The sequence below is a fragment of the Triturus cristatus genome, chromosome 7 (genome assembly GCF_964204655.1).
Source record: "Triturus cristatus chromosome 7, aTriCri1.1, whole genome shotgun sequence".
NCBI lineage: Eukaryota > Metazoa > Chordata > Amphibia > Caudata > Salamandridae > Triturus > Triturus cristatus.
Window position 1 is genome coordinate 1,422,608,207 of NC_140590.1, and position 19,855 is coordinate 1,422,628,061.

General features: G+C 36.5%; 1 protein-coding gene across 1 annotated transcript; it reads right to left on the reverse strand.

Annotated features, from left to right (window-relative positions):
• Positions 1 to 4,495: 4,495 nt before the first annotated feature.
• On the reverse strand, positions 4,496 to 19,727 carry LOC146812140 (uncharacterized). Its single transcript, XM_085615139.1, has 3 exons — positions 19,114 to 19,727; positions 11,754 to 17,718; positions 4,496 to 5,044 (listed from the first exon to the last, which is right to left on the reverse strand). The coding sequence occupies exons 2-3, from the start codon at positions 17,403 to 17,405 to the stop codon at positions 4,496 to 4,498; spliced, it is 6,201 nt and encodes a 2,066-aa protein (XP_085471265.1). The 5' UTR covers positions 17,406 to 17,718; positions 19,114 to 19,727.
• Between the last annotated feature and the right edge of the window lie 128 nt (positions 19,728 to 19,855).

Consider the following 19,855-nt stretch of genomic DNA (forward strand, 5'->3'; position numbering starts at 1 on the left):
AAAGATATACATACACCTTTTTGTGCACATATTTACAGAATATGCTGTTTGACACACAGGTATTCAAGTATTTCTATGTTTATTTTTATGTATCATGACACTTGGTAAAAGCAGAGACACACATGCATACCTTCACAAACTTCGTCAGACTTACAACAGTGATATGCTCAGGATTGCTGCTTTATAATTGGTAGGTAGGTCTAACATTCTGAGCAGTCGCTTAATAGTGAACCTTCAAGAGAAAAGTGGAGTTTCAGACATTTTGAGAGAAGGATTAGTGATTACGCTACTTTGTATGAGTCTGTTGTAAGGTACAGTCAAAGTAGACCTCTTTCTGCATCTCTGTTGGTTCTTTCTGCACTTCTCTTGCTTCTTTCTGCACCTTTCTTCCTCTTTCTAGATTTCTGTTGCCTCTTTCTGCACTTCTCTTGCTTCTTTCTGCGCCTTCTCTGAAAAAAAGATGTTTCAGGGACGTTATAGTTAGGAATTAGCATTTAAAAAAACTTTTGAAGTTCACTGAAAAAAACATCGGTTTCATGGGCGTTAAAGTTAGAAATTAGCATTTAAAAAACCTTAGAATTCACTGAAAAAGCCACAGGTTTCAGGGACGTTATTGTTAGTTGAACATTTCACTCGTTCAAAACCAGAGAAATTTGGCTGTTATAGTTAGTTGAGCTAACTATAACTTGTGCCCCCGCACTGCTGATGACAGCACATATTACATCACTCATGACATGGTCAGTGACATCACTGATGACATCACTCATGACAACTCAAATGACATCACTGATGACATCATCCACGTGAAAATCTGGTGCACCTCCTCACAGCCTAATATAACCTTAGATACACCCACTCTAAAATACAGACTGCCATTCTCGAAACACCAATGCCAGTTACTACATACCCACTCACTGATTCCTAGGTCTACACACACATCCACTCCCTAATCCATACAGTCACTCATACATGCAGTCACTCATCAATACAGCCACTGTCATATGTACTCATACACCCATCCAGACACCCACACACCACCACTCACCCATAGAGTTACTCACACAGCTAATCAGTCATGCAATAAATCAATCACACTCCCATTTACTCACCTACACAGTTATACACACACCACCTCACTTATTTATACATATACTAACACATACTTACTCTCTCATACAGTGACTGACACAAGCACACAGTCAACCATACAGCCACTCTCACAATCACTCACTCTCACAAATAATCATTTATATACTCCAACACTCACATATACTGCCTTTCACATATGTAGTTACTCACACATGTACCACTGAGACCTCCATTCACTCACCAACACAGCCATACACACACACACTCACCCACCCATACAGCCCCTCACAGATGCACTCTTGAACACATACACCCAGTGAATCACTCACTCACACATCCATGTAGGGAATCACAGACAACCAATCAAAAACCCATATAGACACTCATGTAGCTGGTCACCAACCCAAGCAGCCACTAACACCAAAACTGACAGACTGATACCTACATTCATACAGATTAGTCAGTCACTCATGTATTAGTAAGACACATTTAATCACTCACTTATTCAGTCATGCACCTATTAAATCATCCATTCAAACACCCATACACCCACTCATTATTCAATACACCTTGGCATGTATATAAAACATATTTACATTTTTTTAGAAACACGCTATACATGTGCAAAATTCGCAAAACCTTAAAAAATTATTCTTATATGGTAAAAGAAAAAGAGAAAACGGATAAAGTGAGATTATGTGTTGAATTTAAAATTAATATTATAAAAATATATATAATATAATAAAGTGCTGTGCATAGCCAAAATATATTTAGTATCGGTTGTAGATAAATTAAATATGTACAACCCTAAGTGGATATATGGTCAAAATAATAAGAAAAAATGTTTACCGTAACCCAATATGTTTGTTTCTTCCAGGTCTAATACAATATACATGCTTGGCTAAAATTAAAAACTATATAAAATTCATGGCAAATGTAATAGGAGATAAAGACAAAGATAAAACTATGTGTTTGGGTAAAAGCGGTTAGGAGGGGAGAAATACGAGCGTATGGTGTAATGGTTTAGGATGTTATCTTAGTTAATATATACCTGTCCATATTGCTCCTTAGATGGGTAATTGAGGATAGTTAAAATTAATAAATATTACATATAAATACATTCAATAAATATAATACACGTTTTAAACAATTTCTAAGAAAACGTTCAATATAAAACTGTGCATATATAAATATATCTAAAAAATTATTAATTATATAAATATTCTAAAATCCAACTTCCTGGTCACTACTCCAACACACCTCTCCCTTCCATTCCTAAAGTTACCCTCTCTTATTGACATATCATGTGTAACGTTATTCTTTTATACTCTCGCATGGAGTACAGATCAGTCTATTCTCAGTGATAATAAGCAGTGCCTCAAATAATCCTTGTAAATTAATATATGTATGATCTCGAGTATTGTGGGGAAACACCAAATAAAATACTATAAAGTAATGTAAAATATAATATAAAATCTGAATCATGTTGTTATATACCTTATGAGAAATGTTACACTCATTTAAAATAACAGGAATTACAACTATTGTAAAAGGATTTGCCTGTTTTAAATATATGTGCAAAAACACCTCTATCGGTATAAATTACTTGGCGGACCTTTTTAAACTCGATAAAATAATACATATACAGTACAATACTAAAAGATGATAAAAGGTTGATATCATATGTATGTGTGCAAATCCTCAGTCGAGTTAAGTCCTCTAGGGTACTTAGAATCAAATTCTAGAATATATCTAGTTTCCAACCGTCTTAATTTACCCTCACGATCACCACCTCTTTTATGTACTGGAACTGAATCTAAGGCATAATATCTAAGGTCTTTCAAATTGCTATCATAGATTTCTTTAAAGTGTCTCGCAACTGGGTATGTAACATCGTTATTAGTAATGGCCCTCATATGTTGTAGGATTCTTTTGTGCACTGCTAGTTTGGTGCTTCCTATGTACTTAAGATTACAACTGCATTCCAATACGTACACTGCAAATTCAGTCTTGCAGGTGAGATGTTGTTTAATTAGATGTATTTTATTGTCGAATGCAGTGCAATAGGAGCTAGTATTAATACCTTGTTGGCAAGCTTTGCAGGTGGTGCACTTAAAGAAACCCTTCCTAGCAGTTAACCACGTTGTTTTACTTAGGTCTTCTGGGCTACTTTTTACTAATGCATTGCCCATGCTAGAAGTCTTTCTGAATGTTATAGAGGGATTATTCGTTATAAGCTTCCCTATAATAGGATCATCCTTGATTAATGGCCAATTACGTCTAACGATGGTGCGAATTTGTTTATCCTGTTTAGAAAACCCCAGAATTAGTCTGATAGGGTCAACTACATTTTTCTTGTTATCAGACTTATTCCTATATTGTAGGAGGTCTGTTCTAGCTTTCTGTTTAGATTTCATGATAGCTGCTTCAATTACCTTACTCTTATATCCTCGTGCCAAGAACCGATTATGGCACTCTCCTTGTATTTTATCAACTTCTTCCTCTTCGCTGCATATACGGCGTATTCGTAGCATTTCCCCATACGGGATGCTATTAATGAGGTGTGTCGGATGTGCGCTAGTTGCATGGAGAAGCGTATTGCCCGCAGTTGGCTTCCTAAACAGGGTAGTGGTTAATTTATTATTAACTATTTTGATTTGTACATCCAAAAAGGTAACCTGTGCACTGCTTATATCATAAGTAAATTTCAGATTAACATTATTTTCATTAAGGAGTTCTATAAATTCTAATGCACTCTTTTCACTTCCTCTCCATATAATGAATAAGTCATCTATAAATCTCAACCAACTTACCATGTGAGTCTTGAATGTTGATTCATGTTGCCTCATGAGGACCAGCCCATGAATAAACAGGCATAGCTGGGGGAAAAGCTGGCCCCCATGGCTACTCCCTGAGTCTGATGATACATTTGATTGTTAAAGGAAAAGAGATTATTGTTAAGACAAAATGTTAACATGTTATAGAGCATTTTGTTGTGCTGTTCAAATTGGATAGCTCTTTCGGATAAAAAGTATTCTACTGCTCTAAGACCATCTATATTTTTGATACAAGTATATAGAGACGATACATCCAGAGCAATAAGTAAGTAATTCTCATCCCATGTTATATCTCTAACCTTTCTCAAAAAGTCGCTAGTGTCCTGCACATATGACTTCAATTCTTTCACATGATCTTGTAAAAAATAATCAATGTATCTGGACACATTTTCTAGGGGTCCATTGCAGGCAGCAATGATGGGTCTACCCGGTGGCCTCGTGATATTTTTATGTATCTTGGGTACAAAATACATGACTGGTGTGGTTGGGTGATCTTTTTTTAAAAACTTATATTCATCCCAATTAATCATGCCCACACTTTTCCATGCCAGTAATAAAGAGAAAAATTGTTATTGCATCTGCTTGTATTTTAAGATGGTACTTTTTCGATAACATTCCCCATCCATAAGTTGGTTACGTGCTTCCTCTAAATACTGTTCCAAAGGCCACAACACTATATTCCCACCCTTATCCGCATTTCTAATGACAACCTTATTGTTCTCATTAAGCTTCTTAATTAATGCAAAATAGCTTCTTTCTTGATGAGTGTATTTTACTTTTGACTTATTTAATGAATAATTAAGACTTTTGATCTGTGCCACCAATTGTTCACTGAAAATGTCTAAAGAGTCACGTAGCATCACTGGTACAAATTTGGACTTCATCTTAAATGGAGAGCTCGGTTTGACGCCTTTTACTGCCAGTCTATCCAACCTGTAATCCTGATTGTCTGAGATAATTTGTGCCGTCATATTGCTGGTTGTTTGAGATTGTTCCATTTGTAGGTCTTGCATGTCTTGCAATAATCCTGCATCCGATACCATTAGGTTCCATGGTTCTTTCTCTTTATCTTTGTCACTGTTCATGCTCTCATTAGGGTTGGTTTGATCCCTATTAGCCTTTGACAAATGACATTTAGCTAATTTCAATTTTCTGATGAAACAATAAATGTCCGCCCTAGTTTGCACATAATCAAAATTGGATTCCGGGCAGTATGATAGGCCTAATGATAATAACTGCTGTTCCGCTCTAGTTAAATTGATATTGGCCAGGTTTATGATAGTGTTTTCTATCTATATATATATATATATATATATATATATTCACTGAAAAAACCATAGGTTTCACACATGTTATAGTTAGCGGAAATTTTACTGATAAAAAACCAATGAAATTCCCCCGTTATAGTTAGTGCAGGCAACTATAACTCACGCGACCGCAATCCTCTGCTGATGCTAATACTGTATTTAGACACTTATTTGCCCATGTCTTCTTCCATACATTTTTAGCTATACATATATTACAAATATTTTTTTTTCATAAAGACACATATGTCATCAGCAGAAGATTGCGGTCGCGTGAGTTATAGTTGCCTGCACTAACTATAACGGGGGAATTTCATTGGTTTTTTATCAGTAAAATTTCCGCTAACTATAACATGTGTGAAACCTATGGTTTTTTCAGTGAATTTGCAAGGTTTTTTAAATGCTAATTCCTAACTATAACGTGTGTGAAACCTATGGTTTTTTCAGTGAATTTGTACGTTTTTTTAAATGCTAAGTTACTTTACGCCATTCGTGGCGTGCGCGCCCACTTAACGAAGTTCGTTCCGTGCTTTGCGCACCGCGCGCCCACTTTACGCAGTTAGTGCCGTGCACGCACGGTGGGCACGCGGTGCGCTACGCGCACCGCGTGCCCACGTTATGCTAGATGGGCCATGTACGCACGATGCGCTTCGCGCACCGTGCGCACATGGAGGACATATGATGCACTTCGTTTTGAAAGGTAATATTTTAATTTTTCGTATATTTTAGAAGCCATGCACAAATGGTGCCCTTCGGGCACCATTTGCACACGGGGTGGAGAGAGTGTGGATAATTTTTTTATTTATTATTTTTTTATTAATATTTTAGTTTATCTCAGGTGAAATAAGCCATGCACAATTGGTGCCCTTCGTGGACCAATTGCACACGGGGTGGAGAGAGTGTGGATAATTTTTTTTTATTTTTTATTTTTTACCGTACGCGTACGGTAAGCGTAATCGGCGAAATTACCGAAAAAATAAAAATTCAGTTTTTGGCCTTGGGGGATCTTTGGGGACTCCCTCAACATGGCTATGTGTGTGGGAGCTGTCTAAACAGCCCCTTTACATGTTTTTGGGCTTTATATTTTAAAAATCACTCTCAGTGCGAGAGAGAAAATGGCGGCCGCCGCTTCCTGGTTTCGGCCGATTTGAATGTTTACTTAGATCTAAGAGCCAATCAGAATCGCGCTCGCGCACGCCACCGTACGCGTACGGTAATCGTACGGTAAGCGCACCGTAAGCTGGCTCAGATATATATATTGATTTAAAGGCTATTTTCTCAGACTCTACTGAACAGATTTACACCAAACCTACAAAAGACACTTCCTTGACCTGAGGACTACCTCTCTGCCAAATTTCTAGTAATTCTGTTCAGCCGTTCGGGCTGTAGCCCTGTCTAAAGGTCCTATGGAAAAATGCATGGGAAAAACGCGTTTTGGGACCCCCCTTTTATCTCAGCCCCCGCTTGACGAATCCCCCCGAGACTTTCAGGGTAGGAGCGGAGCGTAGCGCCCCACCTATTTTGAAAAATTCGCGAGGATTCGTCGACCGGCGCCAAAGTTATTCAAAATAGAATGTTGCGGATTTCCTATGGAAACGTGGTCCTAACTATAACTACCTACTGGCGACCGCCAGTAGGTAATATATATATATATATTCACTGAAAAAACCATGGGTTTCACACACGTTATAGTTAGGAATTAGCATTTAAAAAACCTTAGAAATTCACTGAAAAAACCATAGGTTTCACACACGTTATAGTTAGGAATTAGCATTTAAAAAACCTTAGAAATTTAGTGAAAAAACCATAGGTTTCACACATGTTATAGTTAGCTGGACATTTTACTCGTAAAAAACCAATGAAATTGCCCCGTTATAGTTAGTTCAGCTAACTATAACTCGCGCGCCCGCAATGCACTGCTGATGACGTCACATATTACATCACTCATGACATGGTCAGTGACATCACTCATGACATCACTGATGACATCTCAAATGACATCACTGATGACCTCACTGATGACATCATCCTTGTGATAGAGTGGCAGACCTCCTCTCACCTTAATATAAGCTTTGATACACACATTCAAAAATAGAGACTAAAAATTTCAAAACAATGGACATACCAATACCAGTTACAACAACCTCTTCAGTAATTCTAAGATCCACATACACATCCACTCATTCACCAACAGTCCTATACAGTCACTCATACATGTACTCACTCATCATATGTACTCATACATCTATACATCCTGTTACACAATGCCACTCATCCATAGAGTTACTCACACACATAGTCACTCATGCTAATAAAGAATCAAACATACATTTACTTGCATATACAGTTATACACACACCACCACACTTACTTCTACGGAAACTTACACATACTTAGTCTTTTAAACAATCACTTATAGAAACACATACTTATTCATACAGGAACTCTTTCAATCTCTCACTTTCACATATACTCACATATATACACCAATAGTCACATATACTAGTTTAAAACGTATGTAGTTACTCCTGAAGACACTATTGAGACAGTCATTCACTCACTAACACACCCATACACACACTCATCCACCCATACAGTCCTGCACACATGCTGTGTTCAACACATACAAACAGTGAGTCACTCATTCATGCACCGATGCACTACGTAATACCCCCCACCGAACCATGCAGACACTCAGACTGATACTCAAAAAAACAACTAATAACCTAAATAGGCACCCATGTAGCTACTCACCAACCCATGCAGCCACTTATACACAAAGTGAGAGACTGATACAGATATTTACATATTTAAACATTACTCACTAAGCCATGTATTCACTATGATACACTTAATCAGTCAGTTACACAATCAATTTTTCAAAAACAAATCATCCATTTAGACACTTATATACCCATTTATTCTTCCATCGACCATGAGATATACATATATAAAACATATTTAATTTTCAGAATAACACACATTCACTGGATGATGTCATCAGTGATGTCATCAGTGATGTCATTTGAGATGTCATCAGTGATGTCATGAGTGATGTCACTGACCATGTCATGAGTGATGTAATATGTGACGTCATCAGCAGTGCATTGCGGGCGCGCGAGTTATAGTTAGCTGAACTAACTATAACGGGGCAATTTCATTGGTTTTTTACGAGTAAAATGTCCAGCTAACTATAACATGTGTGAAACCTATGGTTTTTTCACTAAATTTCTAAGGTTTTTTAAATGCTAATTCCTAACTATAACGTGTGTGAAACCTATGGTTTTTTCAGTGAATTTCTAAGGTTTTTTAAATGCTAATTCCTAACTATAACGTGTGTGAAACCCATGGTTTTTTCAGTGAATTTGCAAGGTTTTTTAAATGCTAATTCCTAACTATAACGTGTGTGAAACCCATGGTTTTTTCAGTGAATTTGCAAGGTTTTTTAAATGCTATTTTTTTTTTATATTCTTCATTTTTTTCAAACATATTTTTATTTTAATTTTCTTATCTTTTATAAAGACTATGCTTTAATTTTTAAAATCCTTAAATATTTTTTTTATATATATTTTTTAAAATAAACATGTAAAATTTATTTCCAGATTTTTTTTTTTTTTTTTTTTTTTTTTATAGTACGCGTACCGTAAGCTCACGGTAAGCGTACGGTTTACGCAACGTCCGTAATCTATCTACGCTGCTTGCGTATAGTTACGCACTTTGCGTAGCCGCGCGTACTGCGCGTGGGACGCGTGCGCGCTTACGCAACACGCGCACGTTACGCGGAAGTGCCGGGAAATGACTGTTATGCGCATGTGCGCAAGCGCGTGTCTTTTTTACGCGCACGCGTACTTTTTGCCGTAAGCGCACCGTAAGCGTACCGTAAGCGTACGGTAGGTCATGTGATCTTGAAACACAACTTTTGATTGGTTGAAACTACTTTCAGTTCTAGAACTCTCCTACACCACACCCATTCCCCTCATTTCTGCTTGTGATCCCTTGGGAGAAGGAGCTGGTTTGTCTTTGGGATACGATGGCAGAACAGCAGAGCTCTTCTGAGAGTGAGGCTAGCACCAGCAGCACTGTCTTGAGGCAGAGAACGAGGAAAGTAAAACCTTCTTATGTTTGGGATTATTTTACTTTTCCAGAAGGCCAGCAAAAGGTGAATGCACCCTTAGTTACTTGCAAGCTGTGTAAGCGTGTACTTTCTAGAGGTAATCCTGACAGGAAGTATTCCTTTGGGAATCACACCATGATGAGGCACCTCAAGGATGTACACAAAAGGACACATGCTCAACTTTTTGGAGGTAACTCTTCAGAAAGACGAGCCAGTACATCCACAGCAGCTCAGCCTGGACCATCACCTGCAGAGCTTACTCCTTCTTCTGCAGCTCAGGTGAGCCCTTCATCTGTGGGGGGAGAATCTCCTTTTGCTGGCCCTCTGGAAATGAACCCTCGATTTCGGAAGGTTGATATTCATTGCACATTTTGTAAAGCTCTAATTTGTTATAGGGAGACCAGTGTTTCCCTAGTGAATAACAAAATAGATCAGCACATTTGTAGCTTTGAATGATTTTCCCATGGTTCCTTTCCTCTGTCCCTGCATGAACACAACGGTTCTTTTAAGAGCCAACCTTATCTTTCATCTTTTTTTTACATTTTTTTTAAAAAACTTTTTTTTTTTTTACCGTACGCGTACGGTAAGCGTACCTTTTTTTTTATTTTTTAAAAAAAACACTAAAAATCATTTTTCACATTACAAGGTCCTTGAAAGACTACAATTATTACTATTGACTTACCATACTCACTGAAAAAAATATTTATTCATTTGTTTTTTTAAAAAATAGTTTTTAAAATGGTTGTAGTTTACGAAAATTTTCTATATCGATCTGAAAAAAAAGAAAAAAGTATTAATATTTTTAAAACATTTTATAATACAGTACACATATTTACATTTTTTCCCAAAAAATATTTTTGCCTTATTTTTGCTGTTTTCAGAATATATTGCATTTCACTATAAATTGTGAAAGCAATTGCATTCATCATTTTACAGCGGGCAAAAAAAAATAACAATCTCAAAGATTGTATTAAAAAAGCCCAGAATCTCTTCTCACTTAAACTTATCATTACAGAAATGCATATTATTCTTAAAAAATGTCATCTAAAAACAATACTTTTTTCTTTAAAATACCGTCTGATATTTTTGTTTCAGAAGTACATTCACAATAATATATCTCAAATAACTCCAAAATACATCTGATTTTATTTCCTTTAGGCCAAATAGTATTTTTTATTCTTTCCCTGGAATAAATTTCCAAGGGAAAACCATTAAAATTCTAAAGTTTAATCTGTCCAGATCTCACCGATTCTCTGTAACATTTTGGTTCACGAAAATTTTTTGAATAATTTATTTAGTCCACAATAGAATTGCTTACTTTTCCACATGGCCAAATAGTAATTTTTGAAATTATTTTTGAAAAAATTTCCAGTGGCAGTCCAATAACATTCCAAAATTTAAAATGTGCAGAAGTTACCGATAATCTCTAAATTATTGGTTTTTCAAAATTGCATTAAAAATTTAAAAAGTCCACATTACAATTGGTTATCTTTCCTTTAGGCCAAATGATAATTTTAAAAATCTTTTTTCTACAAAATTGCAATGGTAATCCTGTAAAATGGTAAAATTATTTTGTCCAGATCTTGCCAAGTCTCTCTAAAATTTAGGTTTCAGGAAGATTAGATAGGAATTTGCTAAATCAAAAGGCAAACGTTGTTTGAAAATCAATTGGGAATCATTACACAGTGTCCATCCTTTTTCACATTTTAGATAAACTGTGTAATGTCCAGAAGTAACAGTAGGTCCATCATGGAAAATTATTGCAACAGTTACAAAAGTTTTTCCTGAAATTGATAATTGCTGTCCTGTAAACTTCTTTATTAAAGTATCCAATTTTGATCCATCAGCTCTACATCGTTGCATCATTAAAATTACATACTGTCCGTATTCCCTTAAAATTAATGTTGATAACATGTCAGAATTACACTCACCACATTTCATGCTATGATTAGCATCTTTAACTAAGTTTGCAAAAGTGACTGTTTTACTCTCTGGCAATGTCAAATAAATAAACCTTTCATTATCAACAATAGAACCACTTATATTATAACAATTATCACAACTATGTTCCCATTTATAAGAGAGACCAAAAAAAATGTCAATGGGAACTCCTTCTTCTTCCACTACCTGAAGAAAATACATCAAAAATTCGTGAGCATCTTGCTGTTCATTTTGAGAAAACTGTGTTCGTCCTGAACATACATCTAAAAGTTTTCTAATATCAGTAGCACTTTCTATTTGAGTTTTATCTTTACTCAGCTTTTGAAAAAGGAGACTGAGCTCTGAACAGAATCTTTTTCCCTGATTTATTATTATCTGCTCTTGCAAACTTTCCAGATAAAAAGCAACATTCAGCACTACATTTGCGTAGCAGTTGACACCAGAGCTATTTTCAAAATGACATCCTACAACCTGTTCTTCATTTTCCTTATTCTTTTTGCTTGCAATTACATCACTCCTCTTTTTTTTCCTCTTCTCTACATCTTCATTACAGATATTCTCATTTCTCCTTTTACGAGAAACTACACGTTTCTCCAACACAGGATACTGACCTAAATGAGGAGCATAGCTTCTTCTTAATCTATTATACTCCTTTACACAGTTTGTATCAGCACTAACTTTTGAGTCATCGAAGTCTATCATGAATAAACCTGATAATGTTTTGACTCGTGACAAAGCAACATATGCCATACCTTCTTTGAACACACTAGATCCAATGTTCACAAATGCACAATCTACAGTCAATCCTTGAGACTTGTGAATAGTTACAGCATATGCTAGAGAAAACGGAAACTGCTTCCTACGTACATATAAGTCTTTCACAAGCATGAAACGAACTGAACAACGACAAATGTCTTTAACTTCCTCTATCTGATCAAATTTTATTTTTAACCATTCAATTCCATCTTTTTTCTGATAATTAATAAAACCCACAACTCTTCCCATCGCTCCATTTACTAAGCCTTTTTCAACATCCAAATTTCTCCTTAAAAACACTCTACAGTTCATGCAAACATATAGATTTTTTTCTAATCCTGCTGTTTTGGAGATGTTCTTCTCTAGTGAGTCCAATTTATTTTTCAGTTTGCCTGTTACTGTGACAGTAATTCTTCCATCCTCAATTTTGTCCACTGCTTCCAATTTCATGATCTCTTCCTTTTCCAATTTCAAAAGCTCCTCATTGAATATTGAGCATTCACGTAGAGTTGGCATTAAGCAGATGACACTTTTGTTTTCTGCAATGTTCTTGTATATCTTCTCTGCAACTATTTCTTCCTTTGGAAATAAATTATGTAGCAGCCGAGTCTGTAATGCTTTTTTGCCAGCTTCTGTGAGTAGTCCAATCCTGATATCTTTCAGAATACTTCCATATTCTTCATCGTTTGCTTGCCTCATATTAGTTGTAAGTTCCTTGTACTCAAAGAAGGACCAAATATTTGTATTACCGATGCTTCCCAATGACTTCTTCGTGTCTTCATGTGTCACAGTATTAAACACTGGTTGTCCTTTAACCGGAGTAAGTTGCAAAAGATCCCCAAAAACTATGACGTGTTTTCCACCAAATAACACGTCATAGTCTGTCTTCAAAATTTGCTGCATTCTTAAATGCACAAAGGCAAGCATTAAGTTTGATACCATGCTCACCTCATCAATAATGAGAACTTGCATCTTCTTCAATACTCTTGAAACTTCCAAGCATGCTTCTCCAGTTAGCTTGTTGAATTGTATTTTGTTCTCATGCTCCACTGGTAACATTAGCAAACGATGTAAGGTGATTCCTTTTATGTTATATGCTGCTAACCCAGTTGGAGCAGTAACCACACAAGACAAAGTAGAATCTGTTTTTTGCTTTAGGTAGCTTCTGATGACTTTAATTAGGAAACTTTTTCCAGTGCCAGCTTGTCCGCTTACATACATCCTGATTGGATGAAATGATGTGCATGAGCACTCTTTTTTTTCATGTAGAAATCCGTGATCAATTTTGTTTTTGATCTCTTCATAAATTTGTTGCTGCTCTTGATTCAGTTGTCTTTCCAAATTTTCTAAGTCTATAAATTCTTCTTGAGCTTGATTCATAGCCGTTTCCACTTCATTCATGGCTATTGATGCTTCATTTTCAACGATTGGTTGTCCTAGGGGATCTTGACTGTATGTTCCTGAACTTTGGCTGTCCTGAGAACTGTCTCTAGCAATTTCTGCTGCAATTGTAGTTTCCTGTTCAATTTCTTCATTTAACATTTGCAGATAAGTTGAGAATGTACTGCATTGTATGCTGTCTTTGCAAGCATTAAAAGAATCTTCATAGCTCTGGAATTCTCCCAGTAGTTCATCCTCTGAACGCCATGGTTTAAACAACTGTAAAAGAGCCAAGTAGTAAAATTCTTTCTTGTCGGTAGTGTCGCAACTCAGCTTCCGGTGATTTATCAAACTTCCTTTGGTTTGCTTCACCAAACATCCTTCTTCACCAACGACTTTATATTTTCCATTATTGATGTCTTCTGCAGCTTTCCGTGAATAAATGTAGTTCTGCAGCACTTCATAGAGACACATGTTCTCCAGATGATGACTTCTCTTGGGATAATATGTGTCCAACATGTTTGTTTTCAATATATCTGTACTTTCAGGTTCGAACTGTGCCAAATATTCAATTTCTCCAACAGATTTCAGTACCCGATTTCTCATTGCTGCAAGGCCTAAACTTGCCCAAATTATTCTTCTTGACTTCGAGTAGAGACTTGCAGAAGATAATCTATCTGAACATTCGTAGGATCCAATTTCTCGATGCGATAACATCTTCAAACTGAAACTGTACAGCTTCTTACTGACAGTCTTCTCGTGAGAAATCTCTTCCCACATTTCCTTCAATTCTGTTTTTTCTGATTTCGTAATGTAAGACGTTACATATCGAGCAACAGCAATGGAATTGTCAGCAACATACTGTATATCCATGTTAGCGTTCCACATGGATAAAATGACTGGGTTGTAGTCATTTATATTTTTTGATTCTTCTTTTCTTTTAAGGTTGTAGGTATTCTTAGGTGATTTTCTTGTGATAGTATGTCTCACAGCTGACATAAAACTGTTGACTCTTCCATTTGTAAGAACAGGTCTAGGAAATCCAAATCGACATTTAGTGTAGTATTTTTCTTTGCTCTTGTATTTCCGTCGACAGTATTTTCCACACCGATGACTTTGGAAACGTAGAACTTGCTCCTTTAACTTGTACTCTTCTGTGCTTTTAGGTATAGCACATGTTGCATATTCTTCAATGTAAGATAACACTGCTTCATCAGTATCTGTTCCAAACTTTGGGGCATCCTTGATCCACAGCAGCATATGAATATGAGGAGCACCTCTTGCCTGGTACTCTTTTCTCCAAAAGAAATCCACTACTTCTCCAAGGGGTGGATTTTTTTTATTGCAGATGAAGGACATCATAGCCTCAAATCTATGATTGAAATATCTGCAAACATTAACCGGATCCAATGAGCACAGTTCTCCTGCTGTCTTGTATTCGATGTTTTCAATGTTTGAATTGGCCTCTCGTAGAAAATCCAGTAAATCATCCCAAGCGTACTCGGCGCAGCTTAGGGTAAGGAACCATGTTGGTGTTCCTAAATTGCGTAACATGCATTTTAGTTCACCATGGCGTCGGTACCAATATTCATTTGTCCCACGCTGACAAGCCATCAGATTGATCAGTTGTGTTTCCAAATGATCATCTCGGTGCTGCACTTTCTCCATAAAATCCTTAGCAGACACATTTTGTAAATGTACTCCACTTTTTAAAATGTGATTTACTGCATAAGACAGTGCAGACAAGTCGCTTTCAAATAAAAGATGGAACAAATAAGGGATACTTTGTCGAAATCTGGGATCTTCAGCATATAGTCTTGTAGTCCGATACTCAGAAGCTGGAATCTGTTCCGGACGTTCATCGTATCGTCCTCCTTTTCCTTTAGGAAACAGCTGGGGAAAACATCGAGCTTCCAAGCTCTCCTCCCATACACTCACGGGATTTCCTTTTGCTTTCTTCATCTGAAAGAGATCAATATTGTCTCCCATAACTTCTTTCGAATGGAGAGGATGTATGCTAAAATGTTCATAAATTTCTTCTTCCTTTGACTTGTCCACTTTTTCAATTTGTCCACTTGGTGTTTCTGTATCTCCTTGTAAATCTTCTTCTTCTTCTTCTTCTACTATATAAATTGATTCATACCATTTGTTATTTTTTTTCAAATACAAATTTGCTCTTTGTACTTTCCGCACATCTACCAGCTCCTGCCAAATCTTCTTATTCTTTGTAGGTACACCATTAACCAGAATAATTAATGGTTCAGTTTCCAAAGTATCCGCATCAATAGTTTCCATATTTTTTTTCAAATCCAAGGGCAAATACACCACTCTACCTTTTAAACCTCTCAGTAAATCTGAAGGAGGTAATTTACCAGTTTTGGGCTCCATACGTACTATGGTCTGGAACGGATGAACACATTGAATGAGTATAGACTCATATGTATTTAATTCAGAAAGTTCAGCAGGAATAGCATCCAATTCTAAATTATTATGTACAGCTCTGGTCGGCATTCTATTTTCCTCTAACTTGTTGTAGCAGTATTTACAAATACGCTGATCTTCACCCAATTCAAAACAATTTTCAAGAAATATATATGTTGCAAAATCCATCCACTTATAATTATCTTCATTTTCACTCTTTCTGTAGAGATCAACATTCCTAGTTTGTTTTCTATAATGAGTTCTGCGGCAACAAATACAAGTAACATTTGGTCTTTCATTAGAGACTATTGCAAATTTTGTTATGTGATCATTAAATGTCTTACTTACACAAGGTTCTACATTCTCTTCCACTTCTGCCTCATTTACTGTGTCCTTCTCTGCACTGTTTTGTTCAGGACCAAAGTAACAAAACTGAATTTCATCAACAACCTTCTCTACATCTGATACCGTTCCTCGGAACAGAGCCCTATTCAATTCATTTAACTTTATTGCTGGACTTTTGGCAAAATACAACCGTCTCACAAACTTTCTCATTTCAGTATGATGAACAGCCAGCATCCTAAAATGATGGAAAACACTATTGCACACTTTTCTAGATAGACAAGCAAGAGAATGACCCTGCAAACCAGTATTCTCTCTCACTCTGCATGGATCCAGACTTTGAAGCACCTTAATCTTTTGTTTTACACTTTTTTTACTATATTCTCTTAGAAACTCTCGAAATCTGTCAATAGATTCCTGACGCACAGTGCAAATACTACTACAATTCCAAGTGTACACTGGGGCTTTAGGACGTCTCCCCATTGCCTCATCTGCCATCACTTGTACCTCATCTCTTGGAACCATTATCTCCTTCTCCATTATGCAACCATTTTTTACTTCGTATGAACGACCTCTGGTGTCAACTGCATGCAGCAAACTATTACTTTGAAAATAGCTCTCTTCATTAAAAAAAGGTTCACTACTTGAGCTATGCATCCACTTTCCTAAAAACACTTTACAAAAATTTGTTCTGTTCACTACTCTTTTGCTTTTGCTTTGTGATTTCAGTACATTAACCATTTTATCTAATGTACGCATCCTATTCAAAATTAATATGAATAGTTTCCTTTTTAATTCTAATGCCTTTGCTGCAATGGCTTCAATTTCTTTTTTTCTCTTATAATATTTAGCCTTTTGCTTATATTTCTTTATATCCTTTATCAAATTGGACATAACTCTTCTCTGAAACATTTTTCTACGTATCTCTTTAAATGCTGTTTTTCTGTTTATGTTAAACTTTTCAATTGCAGAAGGTATATTTGCATTAACTAAATCCTCAATTTTTTGCTGTTCTGTAGGTTTTGTTACATTTTTCCGAGAACAGACATTTTGTACATTTTTGTTTGTTTTCAATATTTTGTTTAGGAATTGTCTTTTTTGCTTACCAGAAGATTTTTTCTTTTTCCCAACATCAGCATCTTCTACTAACTTTGGTCCTCCAGTTGTCCTCAAATATAGTTTTTTTTTTAGCGTTTTTTGAACTCGAGATTTTGTAGGCATCTTAAATTTTGTTCACTGTTCTTCAGCAATACCTGCAAAAAAACTAAAAAAAAAATTCTTTATTGTATTTAAATATATTACTACATTTCTTTTCACAATAGTCACAAAACGAAATTTCTTTGCCAATTTGAATGCACACAAACTCCTCTTTTTTTTTGGGCAAGTGAAAATCTGTATAACAAACTGTCACATTATGAAACCAAGCTGTTTTTTTTTCAGACCACCACCGTGTGTATTCTCTGTGACTGCCTACACTCCAGCAGGGGCAACCAGCCTTAGTGATGCTGAATGTATTTGCATTACAGACTTAAACCTGAAAACCCCACTCGCTTCTAATTACTGTGCATGACTATACATGGCAAGCACATGGGTGTGTGCTAAACCTCTGCTTCTTCCCCCAAAAATTCGCTCCTCTTTTCCATCTACTGCAACTGTGAAATCACCAGAGCAAGACGCAATACATTTCTGCCTATAATTCTTCTATGCACACAGAGTCATGTTTTCACATTAGTGCCAAAACGAAATTTCTTTGCCAATTTGAAAGCACACTTACTGCTCTTTTTTTTTCGGGGGCAAGTGTATATCTCTTTTTTCAATTTGAAATCACTTTTACAGACTGACACATTCTGAAACCTTTTTTTTTAATTTATTTAAATGCACATGTCCAAGCAGTTTTTTTTTCAGACCACCACCGTGTGCATTCTCTGTGACTGCCTACACTCCAGCAGGGGCAACCAGCCTTAGTGATGCTGAATGTATTTGCATTACAGACTTAAACCTGAAAACCCCACTCGCTTCTAATTACTGTGCATGACTATACATGGCAAGCACATGGGTGTGTGCTAAACCTCTGCTTCTTCCCCCAAAAATTCGCTCCTCTTTTCCATCTACTGCAACTGTGAAATCACCAGAGCAAGACGCAATACATTTCTGCCTATAATTCTTCTATGCACACAGAGTCATGTTTTCACATTAGTGCCAAAACGAAATTTCTTTGCCAATTTGAAAGCACACTTACTGCTCTTTTTTTTTCGGGGCCAAGTGAAAATCTCTTTTTACACTTTGAAATCACTTTTACAGACTGACACATTCTGAAACCTTTTTTTTTAATTTATTTAAATGCACATGTCCAAGCAGTTTTTTTTTCAGACCACCACCGTGTGCATTCTCTGTGACTGCCTACACTCCAGCAGGGGCAAACAGCCTTAGTGATGCTGAATGTATTTGCATTACAGACTTAAACCTGAAAACCCCACTCGCTTCTAATTACTGTGCATGACTATACATGGCAAGCACATGGGTGTGTGCTAAACCTCTGCTTCTTCCCCCAAAAATTCGCTCCTCTTTTCCATCTACTGCAACTGTGAAATCACCAGAGCAAGACGCAATACATTTCTGCCTATAATTCTTCTATGCACACAGAGTCATGTTTTCACATTAGTGCCAAAACGAAATTTCTTTGCCAATTTGAAAGCACACTTACTGCTCTTTTTTTTTCGGGGGCAAGTGTATATCTCTTTTTTCAATTTGAAATCACTTTTACAGACTGACACATTCTGAAACCTTTTTTTTAAATTTATTTAAATGCACATGTCCAAGCAGTTTTTTTTTCAGACCACCACCGTGTGTATTCTCTGTGACTGCCTACACTCCAGCAGGGGCAAACAGCCTTAGTGATGCTGAATGTATTTGCATTACAGACTTAAACCTGAAAACCCCACTCGCTTCTAATTACTGTGCATGACTATACATGGCAAGCACATGGGTGTGTGCTAAACCTCTGCTTCTTCCCCCAAAAATTCGCTCCTCTTTTCCATCTACTGCAACTGTGAAATCACCAGAGCAAGACGCAATACATTTCTGCCTATAATTCTTCTATGCACACAGAGTCATGTTTTCACATTAGTGCCAAAACGAAATTTCTTTGCCAATTTGAAAGCACACTTACTGCTCTTTTTTTTTTCGGGCCAAGTGAAAATCTCTTTTTACACTTTGAAATCACTTTTACAGACTGACACATTCTGAAACCTTTTTTTTTAAATTTATTTAAATGCACATGTCCAAGCTGTTTTTTTTTCAGACCACCACCGTGTGTATTCTCTGTGACTGCCTACACTCCAGCAGGGGCAACCAGCCTTAGTGATGCTGAATGTATTTGCATTACAGACTTAAACCTGAAAACCCCACTCGCTTCTAATTACTGTGCATGACTATACATGGCAAGCACATGGGTGTGTGCTAAACCTCTGCTTCTTCCCCCAAAAATTCGCTCCTCTTTTCCATCTACTGCAACTGTGAAATCACCAGAGCAAGACGCAATACATTTCTGCCTATAATTCTTCTATGCACACAGAGTCATGTTTTCACATTAGTGCCAAAACGAAATTTCTTTGCCAATTTGAAAGCACACTTACTGCTCTTTTTTTTTCGGGCCAAGTGAAAATCTCTTT